This window comes from Thunnus albacares, chromosome 14 (genome assembly GCF_914725855.1).
Source record: "Thunnus albacares chromosome 14, fThuAlb1.1, whole genome shotgun sequence".
NCBI lineage: Eukaryota > Metazoa > Chordata > Actinopteri > Scombriformes > Scombridae > Thunnus > Thunnus albacares.
Genome location: NC_058119.1, coordinates 2580510 through 2604166, shown reverse-complemented (window position 1 = coordinate 2604166; position 23657 = coordinate 2580510). Strand labels below are relative to the sequence as shown.

General features: G+C 39.7%; 2 protein-coding genes across 11 annotated transcripts in view; both read right to left on the bottom strand.

Moving 5' to 3' along the window:
• birc6 (baculoviral IAP repeat containing 6) overlaps positions 1-11078 on the bottom strand; it is a 126316-nt gene extending 115238 nt beyond the window's left edge. For all 10 annotated transcript variants that reach the window (XM_044373371.1, XM_044373375.1, XM_044373376.1 and 7 more), the window contains exons 1-3: positions 10649-11078; positions 4255-4436; positions 2813-2950 (exon numbers count right to left, since the gene is read on the bottom strand). In XM_044373371.1, coding sequence (XP_044229306.1) covers positions 2813-2950; positions 4255-4436; positions 10649-10859 — 531 coding nt within the window. In that variant the 5' untranslated portion in view covers positions 10860-11078. The remainder of the gene's footprint in view (positions 1-2812; positions 2951-4254; positions 4437-10648) is intronic.
• Positions 11079-14320: 3242 nt separating this feature from the next.
• Positions 14321-21108, bottom strand: yipf4 (Yip1 domain family, member 4). The gene is made up of 6 exons (XM_044373231.1): positions 20906-21108; positions 18129-18282; positions 16607-16778; positions 16139-16216; positions 15914-16027; positions 14321-14679 (listed from the first exon to the last, which is right to left on the bottom strand). Exons 1-6 carry the CDS (start codon positions 20961-20963, stop codon positions 14542-14544), a joined length of 714 nt encoding a protein of 237 aa, XP_044229166.1. The 5' UTR covers positions 20964-21108; the 3' UTR covers positions 14321-14541.
• Between the last annotated feature and the right edge of the window lie 2549 nt (positions 21109-23657).

Sequence of the window (23657 nt, the reverse complement as noted above, 5' to 3'; positions counted from 1 at the left end):
GCACACTTTGGAAAATGGTCAGTGGTATGTGATGTGAGAATGTGAAGGTATTTACTCCATCCATGTGTATATATTACAGCTCTTAAAGTGGTTAGCGGGAAAGTAAAATCCATCGATGAGGATACAGGTAGGTGGAGCAGCACTGAGGAAGAGGTGCTGGACAGTGGGGAGGGCGTCATCTTGGCCTTGCAGTGGATTACTACCAACGTACCAGCATTTACTGGAAATTACATAGAAGAAAAGCTAAACTAACAGCTGTTACTGACTTTCAAATATGCTTGTCTGAGTGGTCAGCTGAATGCTGAAAGTAACAGGCTAAACAGAGTGGAGTGTTTACATCAGCTGCACTGGACTACAGTGACACACTTTGTACACACAGTAGTCGGGCCGCGCGATTCATCACATTTTATTTTCAATTATCATTTTGGCTTCCGACAATTATGAAAAGAAGATATTTGAGATAAAAAGGACTTTTGTGCCGTATTCTGTTTCTAAATGATGCTCTGGTTTTGTCTTGTGTTATAAACCCAGCACATCATGTGTGGGAGAAGCCGGACAGCGCAGTGAGAGACAGACAGGCAGAGAGGAGTCTTCCTCACAGAGCCAATGTATCTGAATTTAACAGTCAAATGTTTAGCTGTGGAAAGTGACCTTTAGACTTTTCTTTGTTTGGATGCTATTATTTTAGATATGAGGATGCTTCATTCCGTGTAATGATCTCTCCTTTCATCCAGCCGCTCGGAGCCGCGCTTTCTCTGTCTGCAGTCTGTTGTTGTGCACAATCACTAATCAGTGTTCTCCGGGGAGTAAAACCTACCTGTGGAAAGCAGGTTTCTCCTTCACATGACGGTTAATAAATCACATCTCTTTTATGCTTTTATTTTTTAATTTGTTTTTCAGTTGAATTATAATTAAAATTGGAGGAAATCTACTGTTAAAAAGACAAGTTTTTGAAGAGTGCAATAAATGCATGATGGTTCCAAAGTCAATGAGTATTTGTGTTAAATAATCATGATCTCAATATTGACCAAAGTAATTGTGATTTGCCATGATCACAATCATTTCTTGGCTGCAGCCCTACACAGTAGGTCATGTTAACATGGGCTGAGCCTCAGTGCATGATGTCAACATGCTAAGGTATAAATAACACACATTATAAAGGATATCACACAAAAAATATTCATATATTAAGGTTCTTATCGTCTAGGAAAATCATTTAATCATCATGCGCTCAAAGTGACTCAGTTCATTTGGCAGTGGCATCAACCACAAGATGCATACCAACAGAGATGAGAGGGTTGCTTGGTGGGTAACTCACTTTTAGGGATAAAAATAAGTGCTGATAACATTGGGAAACTTTCCAGAGGAAAGAAGTGAGCTTTTGTGACAAGAATGTTAAGTCCATAACTTACAAGGAACAATGCCAGGTTTTTGCACATCAAATTAAACCTGGGGTTGGCTGTAAAGCCAATGACGACAACCTCAGAGGACAGAGAGACTGGCAGATCTGGAAAGCAGGGTGGTAATGAAGGTGATTTATGTAGAAAGGTGCTAGCTAGCCAGCAGGAAGGCAAGGACAAGGGACCTTCCCTCCTAAAAGAGACTAGAAACATTTGTCTTCTTCGTGTCACACTTGACATACCACACAGCTGCTTCTCACTCACAGTTTCCTTCTCACTCATACAAGAAGGAAAAGAATAGACTTCCTTTGACGTGTTAATTATAGTTGAGAGTATGAAAACGTGGAGTTTTATGGTATTTCCTTGTTTTTTGACTGACTCTGAATAGTTTGTGATAGCAGTACTGCCTGATACTTACATAAATACCTATGAAATCTGCTAACTGTGTACAGCAGACTGCACTTAGCTGTGAGATCTAAGCACTGCTGCGACCCTGCAGGACAATACGTGTCCATGTCAACGGACTGCTGCCTCTTTGTCACTCTCAAAGTTTTCTTCCTCTTCCTTGTAACACATGAGACCCTGCATTCACCAAATCTTCATGCATGAAGAAGTGAAAATAACTTCTGTATCAGTTAAAGCAAACAGGAAGACTCTACCCCTGACACTACCAAGTCTCCCAAAGACTTAAAGTAGTCTTGCATTAGATCTTCATTTGGTCCTTTCAACTCTGGAAGACTCACCTGGATGTTTGGTTCAACAGATTGAACGATGTTTTGTATCGTAATACGTCATCCAGCAAAAGACAACAGCAGCAAATACAGACACTGCCTTATTAGCGCAAGGCGGTAAAGTATTGTAGATCAGTGAGATAGCAGGACTGGAATAACTGAAGAGTGTTTACAGACCGGTGTTTGTACAGCTGATGAGATCTGGACCTCCACTACTGTGTCACATTTGCAACACTTGTACAAACTGACACAGGTCGAGAAATTTTTACCAACATACTTTTAAGTGCGTCAACACTGCATGAAATTTTGAGAATGTACTTATTCGGTATTGGTACTTGTACTTTTTTACCTCAAATAACAGCTCATTATCAACAATAATTGAACATAAGTTTTACAAGCCTCATATTTATTGAAGGCGCTGAGGGAAACCAAAGGCACAAGTGGAATGAAGTACTCCAAAGTACTTTTTTGGTGAAGCATTTTTAGTTTTCCTTGACAGGCTCCTCTCACATGATCGTCTCACGTGACATACCCCAGCTGAAAATGTTGCTGGTGACTTACAGGTGAAGACCCTGATATTTCACTTTTGCACAGCTGATATGAGCACAAAAAGGTAGACTGCTCATCATACAGGAGGAAACAATAAAACAAAAGTACCTTTTGTAAGGTTGTCAAACTAACCTTGGCCACTTTGTGATTGGCTGCTGTCTCGTGTGAGGTATTCTTCAGGCCTTCTTTGAGCTGGTTGATAAAGAGTTCATAGCCCTCTGTGTTGGACACGTCAATCTTTTCCTGACAGGCTGACAGCATCTGCTGGGCCTGAAAAGACACAAACACACATATATATTAGTTCCAAGATGCAGGAATATATAGAGCGTTAGCTGTGTTATGAGGAGCACAATTTTATAGTGTTTTGTGTAGTCTATGTAGTCCAAGTTGTCAGCTTTGTGTTGATGCAAAACAACTGAAATTTTCCACAGTGTTTTCATCTGGTCAGTGAGTCATTGAGGCTGTAATGTGATTGGACGTGCTCCTAAATATCAGTGTCGAACAAGGTAAAAGTTCAAATGATTTGAACTCTCGAGTGTTGTGGCTTGGCGGTTTCCTTCCACTGTTGCCCGTGTCACACACACAGCATTGCTGTTGAGTCAGGCATTGGTACTGCCTTCATGACAAATTCAAGGTTTCATGGGTTGTTAAGCCGTTTGATGCATGATAATGTGACTTTAGTCACGCATCATGGGCTGTAGATGCAGTCAGAAACGATTAGAGAGCCCCTAAATTAAGTGTGTGTTTATAACTCTTTGCTTTTACTGGTGAAGACTTTATTTATATAGTCCATGTATTAATTCACCTATGTTGATTTGGTTTGTTTGACACAAGTACTAATAATAAAAGTTAAGCCAAGCACCCAGTAAACACAAGGACAAGTGCTAGACAAATGCCTGACACACACAGATCACTGATAATGGATCATTACTCAGTATCAGCCATAACCCAAATTTTGCGTATTGTATCAGCAGAGGAAGTGGGATTGGTGCATCCCCATCTAACAATAAAACCTACATGATACACAACACCTATCCTTATTTGAGAAGCTGCATGTGATCCAACCATAAAATGTATTGTTGTTTCTTAAGGAACCACCCTCCCTCGCCTGTCATTGTTCAGTTGGAATGTGTGTGTGTGTGTGTGTGTGTGTGGTTTTAGTGATAGACAGATAGATAGTTGTGTGTTTAGTTTTAACAGCTGATGTGTTCATTGATTTGCAAGCACTGACAACAGTTGATATGTCAGTAGAAGTGTGACAGCTGAAAGGAGTGGCAGTAGTAACCGTCAATAGAGGAGGTGTACACTCTGAAATCAGCTGCAATGAATTTGAGGAAAAAGCAATGACAATGACTTAATGTCAGTTGATGTGCAACATAATAATATGTAGAAAGTTCATCAGTATTCATATGAATATGTGGCTTTTACTTGAACAATAACCACACAGTCAGTCACAGTAATCAGAGGGTTTCAAACGCAACAACTGGTGTCAAATATCAGGTGACAACAACCGTCTCTGTAGGCTGCTTCCTGGTCTCTGAACAGTAAAAAGATGGCCAGCGTGCAGTTCTTACCTCTGTGACGGGCAGCTCCAGCTGAACCATGTCCTCAGGCTTGGCCACTGGAGGCTGGAGGGCTGTGTCCAGCAGCAGGATGCCATTCAGGTCCTTCCTGCATCCCACTGCATAGTCATCCACAAAAAGCACCTTGTCCACTGCAGGAAAGTACTGACACCTGACACGACCGCCAGGTTTAGCTGGGAACAGGAACAGAGGACAACAGTGTCAGGGGCTTTGAAGGAGAAAGGCTGGAAGCTAGGTGCTAAATTAATAGCTGAAAAACACAGTGTGTCAGTAAAATGTGTCTTTGGTGGAGTGTAACATTGAGATAATAATCAGGGCTCAACAGTAAGGCTTGTCCACTTGTCCGGGACAAGAGGATTTTTTTGTAGGGCAAGTCTATGTTTCCCTTATAATAGTACATAGTGCATATTTTTTGGCCTGGCGGGGGTTCTCGTTGGCCTGGCAGCCCGCCAGAGCAAAAGATATGTTTTTAAATGCCAAAAATAAAGCCAAATATCCATTCATTCACAAATCAATAGTGTTTGGGAGCCTCTGAGCTGCACCGTTTAGAAACGTCAGTCTGTGTCGTTGCCTGGGAAACCGCAGGTAGCATAATTCCTTTTAAAGAATAGAGCAGTGCGTAAGTGAGTGAATGGTTAAGCGAGAGAGCGATTGTCAGAAAAGTAACAGTGAATGCAAACAGAGCAGAGGAAAAGGTTAACAGTAAGTTGTCAATCTGGCAGTAAATGTAAAGTACAGACTACAGTGTGTCAGCTCATAAATGCTGCAGCTTCTCAAGACCAAGAAAAGTGACGTCTGTTGTTTCCCCAACTGCTGGAAAAGTGAAGGGGTTGACTCCAAAGTTAGCAACAATGGGTTAGCCTAACCTGACCAGGCTCACTTAAGGTGGACTAACAATTATATAACAATAACATAGCAAAGTCAGCTAAACTACTTTTGACCGCCCAGTGTACTTGACTCCAGGCAGGAGAAAGGCTATGTGGTGCACTTAGATTTTAGGACTGAACTTCTACCAGGACACACACTTCCTATTTCTCTAACTGTGTTGAAGTTTGATGCTCTCACATCACAGATATTGAACGACAGCATTAAAGTCCCAGTGAAACAGAAGTTAGAGCCTCTTTAGCTTCTGTAATGTGTCATTTTTTTACTCAGACAAGTGTCTCAAAAAAGTTCATGTCAATCTCTGATAATACAGAGAAACCTCAGTTATTCCGCGTGTTTGCTCTGCCATCTCCTGCCAAACAAATCAAAGCCAAACAAGTCTGACTGGCTACATTTAACACTGAAAGCATTAGCTGCTCTGATGAATACAAACTGCAATCAAAGTCAATCCATTTTTCTCTCGACACTCTAACTCTGCTCTGTCCTATTGTAGCGATGAAAACACAAAGGCTGACAGCTTTTGCTCCTTTCCTGCATTACTTTAGGTGTTAGTGGCTTCGTCATAAGTGTCATAATTTAAATAATCTTATGTTTGTACAAATTAATCTCAACTTTCCATTTATTTGCCTTGACTACAACTTATTGAGGCGTGTCCCTTTGCCTCTCTATCAGCTTGAATGGGTGGTGATAGACAGAAAGTGGGCTCATGTGCACACAAACTATAAACTACTGTTTGCAAGGCTGACAAAGAAAAAACACAAATCAGACAAGAAGAAACTGAAGCAAAACTCCCACAACTGTTCTTGTGGTGTTACAATATGTCAGCATTAATATTCAACGATGAACAGAACATCTTTCAAAACATGAAAGCGTAGCGTCTCTTATTACTGCTGGAACACTGTAATATATGACTGGCAGTGACTGAATCAGGGTTCTCCCTAAAGGACACATGAGCTGCACCAGTGTGTAACTATTCCCTCTCTCCAATTAAAAAGATGATATTACAGTCCCTCCAGGAAATCTGCAATCGCAATAATTAATGCAAATTCAAGAAATCTTCACAATATTGCTAAATTACCACAACTTTTCCACATGAAATGTCCAAGTCAACAGATCATTTGTGATTTGGATCAATTGTTGCATTTGGTGTTACGGTAACATACGTCATAAGTTACCATTTGCACTGAGCATGGACTCATGAGACCCTGTGGTAATGGACAGCATGGTTCTCTTGTCCTTGAAGATGCCCTGAGTGTTATCACTTCTCTTGCGATCAGGTAAAGCTCAGTGTGAGCACCCGCTCAATCCAGCCCTTCATGACTGCACAACAGTGAACCAATACAGCAAGGATCCAGGTGCATTCAGGTAGAAGATGGACAAATCTCACCTACCAACAAAAATGATGCCATAGACCGAGTAAAACCATTCCCAAATGTTCCCGAATGTTCCCGAATGAGGTTTGATTCAGGTAGTCAGAAGAATAAAAGCTGATGTTCAGACAACAAAGACATAATCTACTTCAAACATAAAGAATGGGCAATATGGAGATAAAACTATATTTTATGTTAATGGATTCATTTTAATGGCGTTATTGACTGATTTTATTTAAAAATTAGCAGTGAAATATAGTTGTGTCTGTGATATGTAGTATGCTTTTTATCAAAGGAAGTGATTACATGTGACTCTTCATTGGTTGTAGTTGCTTGCAATTTTACCATAATAAGAGCGTTTTGAGAAAGGCCGCTGCACAATCAAAGACTTTGCAAAATCCTGGAGGGAGTGTTATTATCTGTTGCTTTTTGTATGTACCCACATATGAATCTATGTTCAACAACACAGGCTTGGAGCATGCACATAATAAAAAACAAAAACAATGACTGAGTCACGTGTCTCTCAGCCCGCATCACCTGTGCTTTTACATCTTGCGACACAGTGTGCTGGTTTTAAGGTGACTGGAGTGAATATCACTGCAGCATAATAAAGATCAACAAAAAACAAACCTGCGCCCAGTGAACAGCACAGTAGATCCCAGTAATGAGAAATGTGTTGTGTTGTAAAGAAGTTGACTGAATACACTGTGTAGGAATGAAAATAACTGACATGAACATGACTAGGCTTGAGTTATTCGGTGATACTGTGACATCGCTGCCAATTCACTGATTAAGCCTTTAACAAACTGTAAGTACGATGGTTAACATTGTGAAGAAGGTCTTCATGGGCAGATCAGGACCAACACAATAACAACTTTCATCATCACAATCTGTTTAAATGTGACAATTACTGGCCACTGAACAGAGTAAGTGAATATCTCTCCTCCACTGCATTTTTAATCACTTCAGTTAATGATTTAAAATGAAGATTTCTGACTTTTAACATTTACAAAGACTTGATTTCATTTGGAAGCAACAGCAAAAAAAAAAAACATCTGTTTTACTGTTCTATGTACAAATGATATGTTTTCTGCATTAGAGTTGCAGTAACTGGTGCTCACATCTGTAAATGATCATTATAATATATTTAGAAAAAGTAAAATGTTTATTAATTAATCAGTGCAGGTGTTAATAGCAGCTGTGTTTTCATGTGTCTGCATTTGCACCAAATATCACAGTTACAATAAGAGGTCAACTGCACTAGTGTAAAATGACATCTGGAGATATTACAGGGAAACCTGTGTAGGCTGAAATGACCATGGAAACACAGTTTTCATCAGTTTTCCTGTATAAGCCAAAAAATGTAATAAAGCACATTCCTAGTTACAGTGAGCAAATTGCCAAATCTGAAAGCAGACTGTTCAGAGAACCTGAGGGCAGGACTACAAGTGCCCCCCCACCACCACCACCACAGTGGATAGACATCAAAAATAGACAAACTCTTATTATTTTGGAGCTTTCCTGTTTTTTCTCAGCCTAAAAAAATGCTTTTTTTCTTTTCATTATGTCCTTTCTGACATTTTCATTCTGTTACAAAGATATATCAGAAATAAACATATATTTGTGCCATGTTTGTGAGTGGTGTGAAAACTCACAAAAAATTTGCTTCCTCCCATAATATAATCAAAGCAAAGACAAAATATGAAAAAAAAAAAATCTATTGAAACTCAGTCTGCTGCAGTCTTTAATGTCAAGATTTTGCTTAAAAGTTATCTTGATGATATTATAATGTATGAGAGTCAAATCAGTCAGCATCTAGATGACCTTCTAATCCTTGACTCAAATCACGAGTGCAACAAAATGAAAGTGAAACAAGATTTCTGGCTTTTATAATCCTGAAATCAGCCAGTACAGCAGGTTCTATATCACAAGTACATATGCAAATTGTTGGTGAAGTAACAACAAAGTGCTTGTTTTCTCTAATGCAGTTATATTCATTTACTCTTTCCCAACACTTGTGTGTTGTTGGACTGCGTGGTCTACTGATTTTACTGTATTAGCGTCTCTGCTTTGTGTGCATGGTTAATAGAGGATCTGCAGCAGTCACACTTATCTGACAGCAAACTTTCACTGATTGACAGATTTCATCTGTTGGGTTATTTTGGAACATGAACTTGGTAGGTGTAAAAGACATGCAGTGAGGAGTAAATATGCCTTGAATGTTTTAATCATGATGTTGTTTGCACAGGAAAGAAAAAATAAAACATTCACCCATCCAAATATTGTCAGGATTTCACATTCCATCTTTGGTTCCTTCATTAATGAGTCTCACAACACTGGACAGTATAGACAGCCACTACTAAACAAATGTTGAATCAGATCATAATATTCTCTCCATCGCATCCCCCAACAGACATCTGATGGTGACAGAGAACACAAGCCCTAACTGACATTAAAGTCAACTGAAAGTGAAATAAAGATATAACATATTGCTGAGGATGCAAGTCTATTTTTGTTTTTTATGACTGTCTTTTCCTTTCAAGGAAGCAGTGTTACTTTTTACAAACTATGAACATACACATCTACTTTAAAAACAATATTTCATTAATATTAGTTATTCACACCATGAACCTTTCCCTAAATACATGTAAAGCTAAGTGGAACATGAAGGTGGTTGTTTATGAAACTTATGGGTATTCCATCCAACAAAGAGATGTCTATCTTCTAAAAGTCCTTCTTCCCCAAAAAAGGCTTAATCTTAAAGTCATCTGATTGAAACGACTATCCCTAAATGAGCTGCAGAATATGAAACAAAAAGGCCAGTGCAAGATAACAAAGTCCTACAAACATAAATGTGCCTGAAAATGTTTAATAATACCACCTACAGTCAACAGCCTCACTAACAAAAGCTTTAGTAACTCTGGAGGGAGCCATGGTCTCATTCCCTTTCCAAGAATTACTCCAAGCCACAGCAACTGCTTTATATGGCAACATGTACATAGAAATAATTGGTTTGCCTTGCTGTATGTTGAAATATATATTGTTTTTGTGCAATAATAAAAGTCAGTGTGAAAACTCCTCCAGAAATCCTGACATCAATCAGCAGATTGGCATCATTTAAGATGTAAACAAATGGTAACAATAGGCTGCTGACCATAGATAAGACACCCCAACAAACTGTTTCCTGTATATCTAGCTCACAATTCGAAAAACACTATGGCGTACAGTTTGCTGTAATGGATAAACAAATGAGTGTCAAGTCAAGTCAAGTTTATTTGTATAGCGCCAAATCACAACATAAGTTATCTCAGGGCACTTTCACACGGAGCAGGTTTAAGTTAGACCGTACTCTGCCGCACACAATTTCTAACACTTGCATTAACTTTGTCCTGTCAGTACATTATGACAGGACATTGCGTGCTTGACATGCAAAGACCAGCAAGACAAGTGTTACGCTGGTAATTTGACTAAAATAGCAAAGTTAGCCCAGCAAACAAACAAGGCTCCATTACACCAACTATACAGCATCAAGTCAGTGTACTTCCAGCATCACACCAATGCCTGCAAATGACTGACGAGAAACTGTACAGTTAAGCAGCTAGAAAGCCGCTAGCTAGCTTAGTGGCTAGGACAGTAATTCACATGAACGCGCCATACTACCTGTAACTAGGTGTGAAATAATAAGTTGAGTGTGCTACTTCAGGTGTCCAAGACATGAAATGTACTTCTTACGACACATCGTGACTGCCCGCTGGAAAAACACAAACTGACAGGGCTAACTAGCGGTGTGCTAAGTGGACCAGCTAGCTATTAGCTTGCATGGTAGATTATGTCATGTTGCAACTGTGGCAAACTGCAGCGAACATTGGCATTCAAGAAGCACCAGTTTCAATTTGACCACAAACGAATCAAAGTCCGAAGATGGTCTTTGTGTTTTTTCAAAGGCAAAACAGGCTAAGCGAATCTTCTTTTGCCAAATAATATTACTAGGCCTAAAGATAACTGCTAATGTCGGCTAGCTGCGGTTACAACTGAGCCAGTGTCGTGTTTAGCGTCTGTTGACAATCCGCGGCCGCTTTGTCAGAAGTGACACTGCCGGTGTCGGGATGACAGGGAGCTCCGGTGCTTACCGTGCAGCGCTGAAGCCTGGAGAATGGCCCCCGAAGTGCCGTCTATCACTTTGATACTACCGCGACTGGTAACGGCCAAGATAGCATTGAGGGCCGGGTGGTAGGACAGGCTCCGCAGGCCCTCCTCGTCGCAACGCAGGCAACCGTCTCTCAGCACAACCCAGTCTGAGGAGGTGGACGAGCCGGAGCCCGGCGAGGCCGCGGCCGCCATCTTCCCTGATTTTTCCCTTCCCTTCCCTTCTGGGGTTTGTGCGGATCCGATGATACACGTAATACTGCTAAATCTAAAAGACTAACTCCGAACTATCACTCCTCTGCCACTGCTGACACCTTCTGCGGCTTCTTCTCCTCCGCCCGTTACCGCAGCAGTGGCTATTCACCATCCGCGCTGAGGAACTCCAGGCTGGGCTTTCTGTCAGTTACACGATTGGTAAACGGAGCTAGCGTATCTCTCCGCCACGTCCCGCGATAACACTGGGTGTAAACGAGAACAGCGGGTGGACAAAATAATAAGAACATCAAAATATTTGTGTACACAATTGATACAGACCAGTTAAATAAGACCACAAACTAATGTCCCAAGCATTACTACGCAGTGGAATCAATAACTTTGACACTTTGAATTAAAACTTAACATTGAGCTTCACAGCTGGAGCCTAGTATTTAATGCACTGGATTCCATTTTATTGTAGCTCCTTTATGTCCACTGGGACTGCAACCAACAATATGTTCATCATTGATTTATTTGACTGATTTATTTGTTTAGTTAGCTGATTGCCTTAGACTTTAAAATAGTAGAAAATGTCTTCAAATTGCTTGTTTGGTCCAACCAACAGTCCAAACCCCAAAGATATTACTCTTTAATTGGAATAGAGAAGCAGCAAATCCTTACTTTTGGCATTTTGCTTAATGAATCCCAGTTAATACACTATCAATGTTGTTCTTAATAAATTTTCTGTCCATCAGTTAATCAATTAATTGACTAATCAGTTCAGAACTAGTGTCCATCCCCAGGAGATTATAATATTCATGCAATCACAGTCATAAAAAACTTCCAATGCCTTAAAAAATATAAATGATAACACTAATAAAGACTGCACTACTGGGACAGTTTTGGAACTGAGCCATGGTCAATGTTATCAGTTCCTCTTCTACTTTTCCTAATACGGTATGTCTGCAGAGAAAAGGGTCTATCAAAAGTTAGCTAACTTGTAAGGAATTGCTTTAAACTTGGTTGTTGGATTACAAACATTAAAGCCAGCTGTTGACTAAGTGGCCACTAACAGCCATAGAGACCCCCTGCACTGCATGACTGTCTAACATCATTATGTCTCATAAGTGTGACAGAAGGTAAATAGCTTAACCTGCATGGAAATATACCCAGCACAGGTGGCGCCACACTGGGGCCAGCTGGCATTTCACCCAGTGCCTCACCACTTTTAACATATGTATGAGTAAAAAATGCTTAAGATCATTATGCAGCTACAACTCCACTATGGTAAATAAACAAAGTCAGTATAGGAAATATACACGACATTAGGTCAGCCTGTGGTGTTGGGCAACTCATAAATTGAGTATCCATTATATCCAAAGGAGTTCCCCAAGGAACATATTCAGGGCCCTGTCTTCATCACTGTATATACAGTACATGACATCATGACACATTTAGGTAATAGTGGTGCCCATCTCTATGGTGATGTTACAGTGCCATATTATAACACTTAAACAGCATTGGAGGAAGTACTTTAATTAAAGATCCCCTGATACATGTTACCATCTCCTCCTTCTTCCTCATTGAAAAACCCAGAATCTAAGAATATGCAAATATTTGTCATTTCAGAAGTTGAACTTCTGGACGTGAGATGTCCCCTACTTCACTGTATTCTCAGTGTATGTGCACTGGAAGTTTCCTCATCACATTTGTGCAAGTTGTATATTGGTCCACGGTTGGCTCCAAACTAGTTCTGATGTCATAAATCATGCTTGTACACAGGTGCAGATCTTAAACTGAGATTTAAGCTGAGCACAGAGAATCTTCCTAATTTTTAAATATTTTATATAAGGATGCAACTAATGATCAGAAAATAGTGAGAAATAGCCATTATGATTACCCAGAGCCCAAAGTCACACCTTCAGCTCTAGTTGTTTGTAATTCTGGGTAGTTTAATCTTTAACAAAGCATCATACTTTATGAGCTCTTCATATCTTTGTATGCAAATTCACTATCACTGTAGCAGAGCAAAAAGTACAATATTTCCCTTTGACTTGAGTAAATATACTTGTTTACATTCTACCACTGTGCTGTATAAACCAGGTTATGCTATGCCTGACTAATGCCTGAAGTTGATCTTCTTGTGCAGAAAGAAGGTCATTTTCTATACATCCTCCAGAAGCAGAGTTGTGGTGGAATTTTTCCCTCTCAGCACTAGATATGGTGATGTCATATACGCATGCATCAACCTCCACTATAAAACCTCTAGATGCAATTAACCACCATTGAAACATTTGTTTTTTTTCACAGGAGTGGTTTCAGCATTTGCGTTTTTACCTGGGCTCCTCTCACTCACAGGGCTCAGTTGGGAAATAAGTGAAGTCACGTACAGTATGTAGGTTCACTAATTGGGACTTAGAAAGTTTTCAGAGACCAAATTTTCAGTGGCTTTGATTTTTTTGCAACTGTGTGTACGACATGTCGGAAAACAGTATACACTCAAAAATCAAGGGTTCTTTTTATAGTCTGCATACTGACTTTTTTAGCATGCTACAGGCATGGCTATATGGATGGCAAAGTCAGTTGGTCCAGACTGAATTATCTTGATAACTACTGGATGGATAGCCATGAGATTTTGTACATGCATTCATGGCTCCCTGAGGATTAATCCTGTGACTTTGGTGATCCACCTTTAAAATGAATTGCCAAGTTGGATATATCACACCTCTCAGAAAAGTTGACATGAACACCATTTACAAGTCAGAATTATGATAACTCCAATCGGACATGAATGCAGCATAAGTACAGCCTTATAGAGCTGCTTGCATGGCTGCTTACTTGTGTCACTTTTCCAGTGTGACACTATATACATGAAACCTGTTCAGAACCAGTATGTAACATGGAACTGGAACACAGCTATTGTGTTGTTGACCTTTATTTATATTATACTTTATATTTACAAACTATTATTTTGAGTGAGACTTTGTGGTGTAAGTAAGTGACAACTATGCTATTCATTTACTGTAATTCTTGATCAAATGATTATATTCCCGTATTAAACCTTTGACAAACAGGGGTAGGAAAACAAGGCACCACATTTAGCAGGCAATGCTTTATATCACTCTAACTGCCCAAGTCAACCCGCTTCTAATGCTGAAATCCATAAATGAAGAAAATAAGTCTGAAAAATGGAAAAAAAAAGCATAAATGGACATTTATCATACTACATTACAGTGCATAACAATGCAAAGCGTTATGCTCTTTCTGTGTGGTGCTGTATTCTCTTCTTTAATTCTTCCTTCTGCATGAAATATACACAAATATTTGGCACCACATTCATGTGAAAAAAATAAAATACATTAATATACAATCTTGTAACTATTTCCAGCTTCATGAACTACAGGTCAATTGGACTATGGGGACTGTATTGCACTGGTGAACGAGAAGTCTGCATACTGAAGTTTAAGCTGTAAAAGCATATGCTTTTTATTGACCAAAGACATAAGGGACAAAACTATATACATTGATATATATTCCCAACATCCCCACCGTCTAGAATTAAACAGAGTTAAAAAAGAAATAAACACCTTTTTAAAAAATCTTGGTTTCGATGTTTGACTTTTCCCCCCCTGTGCTCCAGGGTCACTGTCCATGAAAAGGTCCACAGTTTCAACTCATCCAGTCAGACACCAGTATATAGTGACAGGAAGTAGATATACAAAAGAAAAATGGGATATATGAGAAGAGGCTTCTTCGTTTTAAATTCATCTCCGACGAGCAGTGAAGCAGCACTGTAAGCAGCCCAGAACACTCCAAACAGCTGAAAGATGAGAGCAGACAATAAAGTATTGTTATTCATCAATATTTGTGACTGAGACATATCACGCAACAAGTGCATGAAGGAGGTTACTGCTTTCACAAAAGTTACACTGTCAGAGATCTTTATCAGGCTCTGGATTACACACAATTATTTACACGTGTAGCTGCAACCCAAAGCCTCTTTTTAAGTCTGTTTCTTCCATCAGTGCACGCAAAGGATTGTTTGAAACCCACTTGGGACGAGTTATTTGATTATTATAAACACATTCATACCAGACGAATAAGATTACACTTATTCTCTCAAATGTATTTTAAATATTTCCATGATTATTCCAGTGGAGACAACTTTTCAGGAAAAAACAGGCTGTTTCATGAATGGAATGTTTTTGTTGTAAGGTTTAGACAGTTTTAATAATTATATATCTCATATACTTCCCCCTGATTAACACTTCCTGACTGGCTGATGGCCTACAGCTACAAGATATTTATCAATATGCCATTTTCTTATCTTAAAGACAGGCGTTTCAGCTGACATCTGACCTCAAATACTTACTAACTGTTCCAAAACTGTTTTAATGGTGTTTTTGGACAAACAACAGCTACTTCTTGCTCAATTCTTGGAACCTACTATGTCTCATGTGTATACATGTACAGAAATTGTCAACGTTCACAACACTAAAGGATTTTAGGTGCAGCAAGGCCTCAAACATGCTCCATGCAAGTACACAAACATAAAAAGAGGAGATCTGCTTTCTCTTGTTTTTTCATGCTATAGCTGCAACGCTCACACTGCAGCTCACACTTGTGTTGTGCAAAGAATTTTTCAGATTATACACTGCAGAACATACAGTGCATTGCGTACTTGCACGGAGCATTTACGCTGAAGCTAACAGTATTTAAAGCTGTGCCAGCTATGATAACATTTTCAACCATCTGTTCAGTCTCTGAATGTTCTGATCAGCCCGTCACAGATGAGTAGTATCTTCTTTTGGTCACAGACTGGTGACATAATTCTGTTAGTATTTGAGAAATATATCTGATTGTTTTGATTTGCTGGTTCTAGGCAGAAGTTCGGTGACTCCAGAGAAGGGATCCTGCTGGTTTTTGAGATTCAGATTTTGGAGATAGTGGGATTACATTCTCCCTCCTAGCCACTGTTATTAGACAAATACTCTATACATTTACACAACATGGAAAATAACAGGCTGTTAATTAACGTGTGGTCTTCAACTCACTTTGATTAGTGTTGAAACCACCTCAAAACCCCTGATCACCAAGAGCAGAGGGGCTATAACGATGAGAGGAAGAAGAGAATATCCGATCACTCCAAGAACCTGACCGTAGGAAACCTACAAAACAACAACAGCACTCCATGAGAAAAACATTTACATCATTTGTTAGAGAAGCCTGACTGTATTTAGTCTGGTTAGAGAAGATGACTAGGTGTCAGCTGCACTTACCTCACCACCAAGAACACGAGCCAGCAGGAAGATTGTTAGTGATCCAAATATCCAGATGGTGATGATCCAAGACACAACCTGAGAAGTAAAAGCAGAATTTAGAGTGAACACTAAAAGCTGCAGGAAGTTACCACATCATACCATCAACATCATTAACTATATGTACTAAAAACAGTTTTTCACCAATGTGAAAAAGCCAAAGTCCAAGGTGATGTGTTAACATGTCTTGTTTTCATAGCTGCAAACTCAAGTGGGTAGAAAAAGGTGACAGTGCAGGAAAAGCAGGAAGTGGAAACACAAGGTAGAACCAAAGCCTCACAAGGTCCTTCAAAGTTCAGGTGATGGAAAGCTCCAGGTTATAGAAAGTTACGTTCTTGCAGTGGAAAAGGGCGAATAGACAATCCTGGAACACTGTGGGAAATGTGCTTGAATTCATGAATGCAGATGACAGTGGTGTGTCCTGCTCACCCTAAACTGTCCATAGATGGAGATCATGGAGAAGAGCAGAACCACAGCCAGAGGGCCCCAGAAGTCCGGGTTATCTCTGACCACCTGCCGGTTGTAACCCAGTGATGGCATTGGCATCAGCACACAACGGATCTTGTAATAGATGTCCTTCAGGTCAATGTCCAGCTCCTCCCTGATCACACAGATAAGACAATACTGTCACGACTAAAGCTTTACCTGGTGAACGGCTAGAGAAGACGATCACTAAAGAAGTATGAAAAGCAGGATTACATCAATCAATTACATCAGATCTGAGTAAGTTGAATACTTCTGACAAAGTGTATATGATGCTGTTTGACTGCATAGACAGCATTTTGTACAGTTTACTCAGTGTGTATGTGGTGTCTATGGATTTATTTGAAGCTAGACTTTGTGTCAGAGCTTTATGTGGAGCCAACATTGATACAACCGACTCATACATTCCAACTAATCACAACTTGCCACACATTTCTCTGTTTAACCTGAAGTGGCAAGAGAAAAAAAACTAACTAAGATGAGTAAAAATGATGGCTGACTTTGTGTCAAACAAGAACACAAAAGTGGCTACATTCTGATGTCATCTGAGAACGTTTGTTTTATTAAATCACACCATATAAAATGTCTCATAACACAATATCATACAAATCAAAGGATTTGATTTCACAGCTCTGGCTCTTGGGAGTGATTCTGAGATTGAGAGGTGGTTGATGGTATGTAGGGCTGCAGCTAATGATTTTTTTTCATCATCAATTAATCTAACAGTTATTCTGTCAATTTATCTTTTTTCCCAGAATGTCAGACAATAGAGAAAAATGCCTTTTATAACTGAAAGCAGCCCAAGCTTACGTAGTCAAATAGCTTGTGTTTTTTCAACAGGCATCCTAAAATCCAAAGATATTCAGTTTACTAGCATACATGACAAAGAAAAACATAAAAATCCCCAAAGCTCAGGCCAGTGACTATTTGGCATTTTTACTTGACAAACTACTAAAAAGATTAATCAGTTATCAAAAAAGTTGGTTCAGAGTGGTATTTAATGTGCCATTGAGGTAAACCATTACCACAGCAGTGTCATATGCCAGTAAAAGTCAGCATAATGCATGTAGATAGTGGTATCTGCTGGAGGAACACCAGTGACCTGCCGTTTTTATCTTCCATACCGCTCAGAATCAGTATATGACACCAAAACAAAGGTGCCATATTGTTGGTATTGGCTGGTGAGAAGTGGTAACTGCCAGTGGAACATGAATAATATGCCGTTTCTGAGTGGCATATGCCAGTAGAACAGCCTCTTACTGGTCTCCACTCTGCTGCTGACTGGGGTGTGGCATAGAGTGACACATGCATGTTGCCCTGTGTAGAAATGTTGCAGCAGCCACTAAAAAGGACTGTATGAGCTGCCAGAAGTGGAAACAGCCAGATCTGTTCAACAGGTTACTATTGACTATTAGTAGAAAGAAGATCTGAAAAAATAAAAAAGGCATAAGACACAACATGTACTCACAGAAGAGGTTTGCTCTCTTCACTGTCATCCTCCTCCACCTCCAGCAGCCAGCCGTAGCCTCGTTGCCTCAGGAAGGTGGTGGCGTACGGGTCTTTACCGCCGTCACTGCCCATATTCAGTTTAATGTCGGGGGTGCTGATGGTGCCACTGAGCTCTGTGGAGAAACCAGTTTGTTTGCAGAGTTAAGTGTTTGATCACAGACTGACGTGGCACAGGAAATACATACACTACCAGGATGTATGATGAAATATAACAGACACAGCATGACACAGCCACCCCACTAATTTCACCCATAAAGGTCAACTGACTCCATCTGGACATTAGTATTGAGCCTGAGGAAACAGGTGTATAATATCTTCTGTGGTTCTGGAAGAGTGTTGTCAAGTCTCCATCCCACCTGCATTCATCGCATAGATTGCCATTCTTGACTAGACCACTTCCATAAGATTATATAACTCCACCCTTCAGGCCTGTGACTCCCTCTCCCCCCCCACAAACCATTCCATGCAGAACAAACAGAGAACGCATATTACTGAGTTTAATCCTGTATTAAGGAGAAAAGAGTGAAATGCCAGACTGTGGATGCATTAATGGTGTAAGTTAAAATGCTGACCTCATTTATTATTATTGTTTGTTTGATACTATTCATATCTGTAATATTTTCTTGTTGGAGCAGGTTCCTGGATCCTGTGTTTAAAAATGTGCACCATGTCAGACGTTCTGTGAGCCAACGCCGCCACAAATATGGCTTTTTCAGTCCTTGATGGACACTTAGCTTGGGCTTGACATGGCATGTACTAGACAAGAAGGGTTTTAGGGCTGGACCTTGGGTTTTTTGGAGGCTGGCCCATTCTAGAGACTGAAAGCCAGGATATCTCTGCCTCTGCTACGTGGATTTTAACTGTTCTTTGTAAAATCCATCTCTTGCAAGCCCTCCAGCTTTATGAAGGAACAATATTAAAGTACCCCTTATATGTTCTTTTTTGAGGAAAGGACCACTTCACTCTGTACCTTGTAAGCATCATTAAACATTTGAGAGGACTGAACAGAAAATGAATTGTCAATTAATTTAGATGATTTATTTAAGCTCATTTGAAGCATAATAATATTACACCTTTTTCAACCATTCATTGAGCAAAACAACATGGTCTTGGTGTCTGGGAAATTGTGGTGGGCAGTTTTCACTATTCCCTGATGGTTCATAGTTATTGATTATTTGAGAAAATGATCATCAGCTTAATCAGTAATAAAGATGAATGTTACTTGCAGTCCCACTGTAAACACATACAGTACAGTCCTTGCAGACAGGTAAAAACTCATCACCTTTTTTAACAAAATACATACAGTAGCTCTTAAGACATCTACAGTGTCTCTTAACAGTGGTGGAAAGTAACTAAATACATTTACACAAGTACTATACCTAAGTACAAATTTGAGATAATTGTGCTTTACTTAAAGTCCTTTACTAATCCTTTCCATGTGATGCTACTTTATACTCCCACTCCACTACATTTCAGAGGGAAATATTGTACTTTCTACTCCACTACATTTATTTGACAGCTTTAGTTACTTTTCAGATGAAGATTTGACACAATGGATAATATAACAAGCTTTTAAAATACAACACATTGTTAAAGATGAAACCAGTGGTTTCCAACCTTTTTGGCTTTTGACGTCTTACAAAAAGCAGTGTGTAGTCGGGGTCACATTTCACATGTCTATGAGTTGTTAACAGCTCCACCAAATAGTGATTTTTCCCTCTAAACTTCTCACATGCTTTCATTTCAATAAATGTTCAAATGATCCAATATTTCACCAAAAATCAAAGATTAGAGAAAAAGTCCAAAAACTGAAAACAGATTTGTGTATCAGAACTTTGTTTTTTCTTCTTTCTCCCATTAATCATCTCACGACCCCTCAGATTTATCTGCTGACCCTTTGAAGGGCCCCGACCCCTAGGTTGGGAACCACTGGACTAAACTAGCTAACTGTATATAAAGTAGTGTAAACTAGCTCCACCTCCAGCAGCTACAACAGTAACATGCTGCTCTAACACTGATGCTTCACTATTAATGATCTAATGATGTCATATATAATAATATATCAGTCAGAGGACTTTTACTTGTAATGGAGTATTTTTACATTGCAGTATTGGTACTTTTACTAAAGTAAGGGATCTGTATACTTCAGCCATCACTGTCTCTAATGAAAGGACCTATACATTTAGTTAGGGAAGCTGTATTAATAAGGTCTATTATCTGTCTGTAATTAATTCATGAAATAGTCATGCACCACCCGCCCCGTGAAATTTTACCACAGTCTGCTTCTGTCACAATATTTCACTGTGAGCTGGTGGGAAGAGTGAGTGACAAGGGTGTGAATAAGAATACAAGTTATATCCTAGTCAGGATACCCAACTACAGTGTTTCGTCATAGAGCTAAATGACTTTAATAATAGTTCTTTAAGGGTCTTATTTTAACGGCCTCGTAACTTGGATGACGTGGAAGATCAAACGAAGCCTCAAAAATGCAAAGATGTTTGTTAGCTAACTTACGTTCATTTACAGCCAACAAGAACGACACGTATCAGCACTGAAATGAGTTAGCAAGGCTACATGATAGCCTGCAAAATGAATAATGTTCAGTAGCTAATTCAAATAGCATGCTGTCGGCTCACACTAATCGCATTTATGCGTGGATGATTTCGCTACCTTATGACAACTAAAACAAAGCACGTAAGCAGGTTAAAGGCCTGCTAGCAGCTAACATTAGCCCACCTTCAGCTTCTGTCGACGAGACGAACGTGAAGTCTCCGTTGGTTGGAGAGAACTGCATGGTGGATTTTATATTACTCCAAACAAATTACATTTAAATAAGCAGTCTGTCAGATGTGCCAGGACGCGTTGATAGCGCTGTCATTGATCACAGCTCCTTATTAAAGTTCAACTATCGCATTTTGTTTTCGTTCTGTCTGATGGAAAGCAGGAAGTGCAGAGGAAGCTGGGAAATGAGACACGTCTTATGATGCATTCATGTCACGTCCAAAGCTGGGACATTGGAGCTTCTGCTTCTTCTTCTTCTGATGATGAAATTTGCGGCAGACTAGACGCAGCAAAGGCGTATTGCTGCCCTCCACAAGTCATTTGTGGAACTCCATTGAATGACTTAAATCCTTATGTTGAAAATGAATAAGTAATGAGTATTGATTTCAATGAATGATCTTTAACTCCAATTTCTGACGGCTCTGCCTGCATGAGGCTTCTTTCTCTCTCTCTTTCTCTCTCTGATAGATGGTGCATTCCATCAAAACACAGGTTCACAGTTTCTGCCTCTCCACAGATGCATTTTCCACCTGGGTGCTTACCAACTAGTGCCAGCCCATGTTTCAGAGTACAGTCTCAGCCTAGTTATTACCACACTGTCCCTCCTGCTCATTTTTGTATTTGACGTGTGTTTCAGTGTTGGATGTACTGAAAGATAAAACCTGCCTTTGTTTCCCTACTCACATTCTTTTTGTCATAACTTTGCTGTTTCTTGTTGTATTAAACTCTTACACTCAGCCCTTCCAGATCTAATTCCTTCCTGTTGACGGCTCTTTTTGATGTCTTCTCAGCTTCTTCATTCCCCTGTACTCCCACATGAGCTGAGACCCAGAAAAACCCAACAATGTTCCCCAACTTAGATACTCAGCACAGTCAAAATGTCTTCTGTTAGATCTGGTCTAACCCCACTTTCCCCATCCTTGAATGCCATTAGTGCTGCAGTAGAATCTGAGCATATAATTATCTTTCTTGGTCTAACTTCGTCCACCCACCCAAGTGCTGCAAGCTCTGTAGTGAAGACTGACATGCTTTGCAGCTTTTCCATTGTCCAGGTTCTGGGAGCCATCAGTGTAAATCTGTATGTAATCTGCCCATTTTTCTTTAAGATGGTCACTAACTAAAGACACAGGATCACCTGTATCCTTCTTCTTGATTCAGTCTAATATGGAAAAGTCTACAATTGGTTCTGGCAAAAGCCATGGTTGAACTGGTGGCCAGCACACTGACAGGCCCACTGACACCTCTTTCACTCCCACTTCTTGTGCTCTCTCACCCATGGAATTTACTAGACTCCCCCTCCTTACTCTCCTTACTTTTCCTACACTTCCCTAAAGTCCCCAGTGCTCCCCCAAGACAGTTTGGAGCTGTTTGCTACCCTTGTCAAAAAGTCCTACAGGATTTTTATCTTTTCTAATAGTTTCCTTTAGGATTCCCATAAATGTCTAAAAATCCTATAGCACTTCTATAGGAAAAAGTTTTGGTTCTGATTTTCTCAGTCATGTTGGAAATTCTGTTTTTAATTTTTCATTTATTTTATTTCATTGGCTCCAATAAAATCACCTAGGATTTTCACTGTCCTATTGCAATTCTGTTTGTTTTATCATCCATATGTTTTAAACGTCTTCTTGGAAAATCATACTGAAGTATGGAACACCACAGTGGGTATTTCCCAATGGTTACTGCACAGAGTCCTGGGTCTCAGCAGAGCCATGTAATGGCACTGAGATATTGTTGGAAATATAATGTCTATACATAAATATGATGAGAAAGTTCCAGTGGCCATATATTACAGCTCCTATAATATAAAGTGTGAATTATCTGTATTTTATGGACATGTGAATTGGTTCAGACTCCTTGCAGTGGAGGGAGTCATCCTAACTGATATTTGACTAATATTTGTAGGATAATGGGGGGAGTTGATGTTATGTTTTATCATGACTTGTCTATTAAACAGGTGTGTTCACCTCTTCACCTGTACCTGAGGAAAATTATATGTGGTTCAATCTTTGTCAGTTATGTCTACACGAGATAAAAGAGAAAGCAGGGTTAACACAACATTTTATGGTGAGTGCAATAGCTCGATGAGTGTATCCAGTTGTAATGGAGTTTTATTATGTACAGGTGAGAGTGAATACTGCAATAAAACTGCTCATAGAAGTACAATTTACTCAGAGAGGTGACTCAAGTAAATGTAACTTGGTACCCCCCACCTCTGTGCAGTCCTCAGTACTTACAGCTTAATGAATGTGCATGGGAAAATCTTTTTGGGCCATGTGATCCTGCTTTATATTGTGTCCACTACACCAAAATCTCCTCACAGCCCAGAGCTCTTCCTGGGATCATGCTCACAATCCTGATGACTGCCTCCGTCTGTTTGACTGTGCAGCCAAAACAGACACCAGCCAATGAGAGCCAGTAGAGGCCATGACATCATCGCTTGCAGCTTCCTAGTTATGACCCTTATTTAATGTCTAGGGGAAGACATGGAGTAACATAACAAGTTTACCCAAAACCTTTGCAAAAATAGGACCAAAACGACAAGAAAAGGCTGCTGAATATTTACTGGAAATGATTAACAGAGTCAAAATCTTTTTCCCAGGCCAGGGGCGATGTGAGGTGTTTTATTAAAACCTGCACTTCCCTCCCAACTAACTGGTGCAGCCAGAAGAAGTGTCTTCGTCAACCAAATAGTTCAGTATATATAGAA

Excerpts from the sequence above, each read along its gene's own strand:
- yipf4 (XM_044373231.1), bottom strand. The coding sequence starts at position 20,963 with ATGCAGTTCTCTCCAACCAACGGAGACTTCACGTTCGTCTCGTCGACA. Across the intron at positions 16,779-18,128 it reads GAAGAGAGCAAACCTCTTCT|GGAGGAGCTGGACATTGACC; the intron begins GTGAGTACATGT and ends CTGTGTGATCAG. Across the intron at positions 14,680-15,913 it reads TGGTTTCAACACTAATCAAA|CTGTTTGGAGTGTTCTGGGC; the intron begins GTGAGTTGAAGA and ends CTCATCTTTCAG.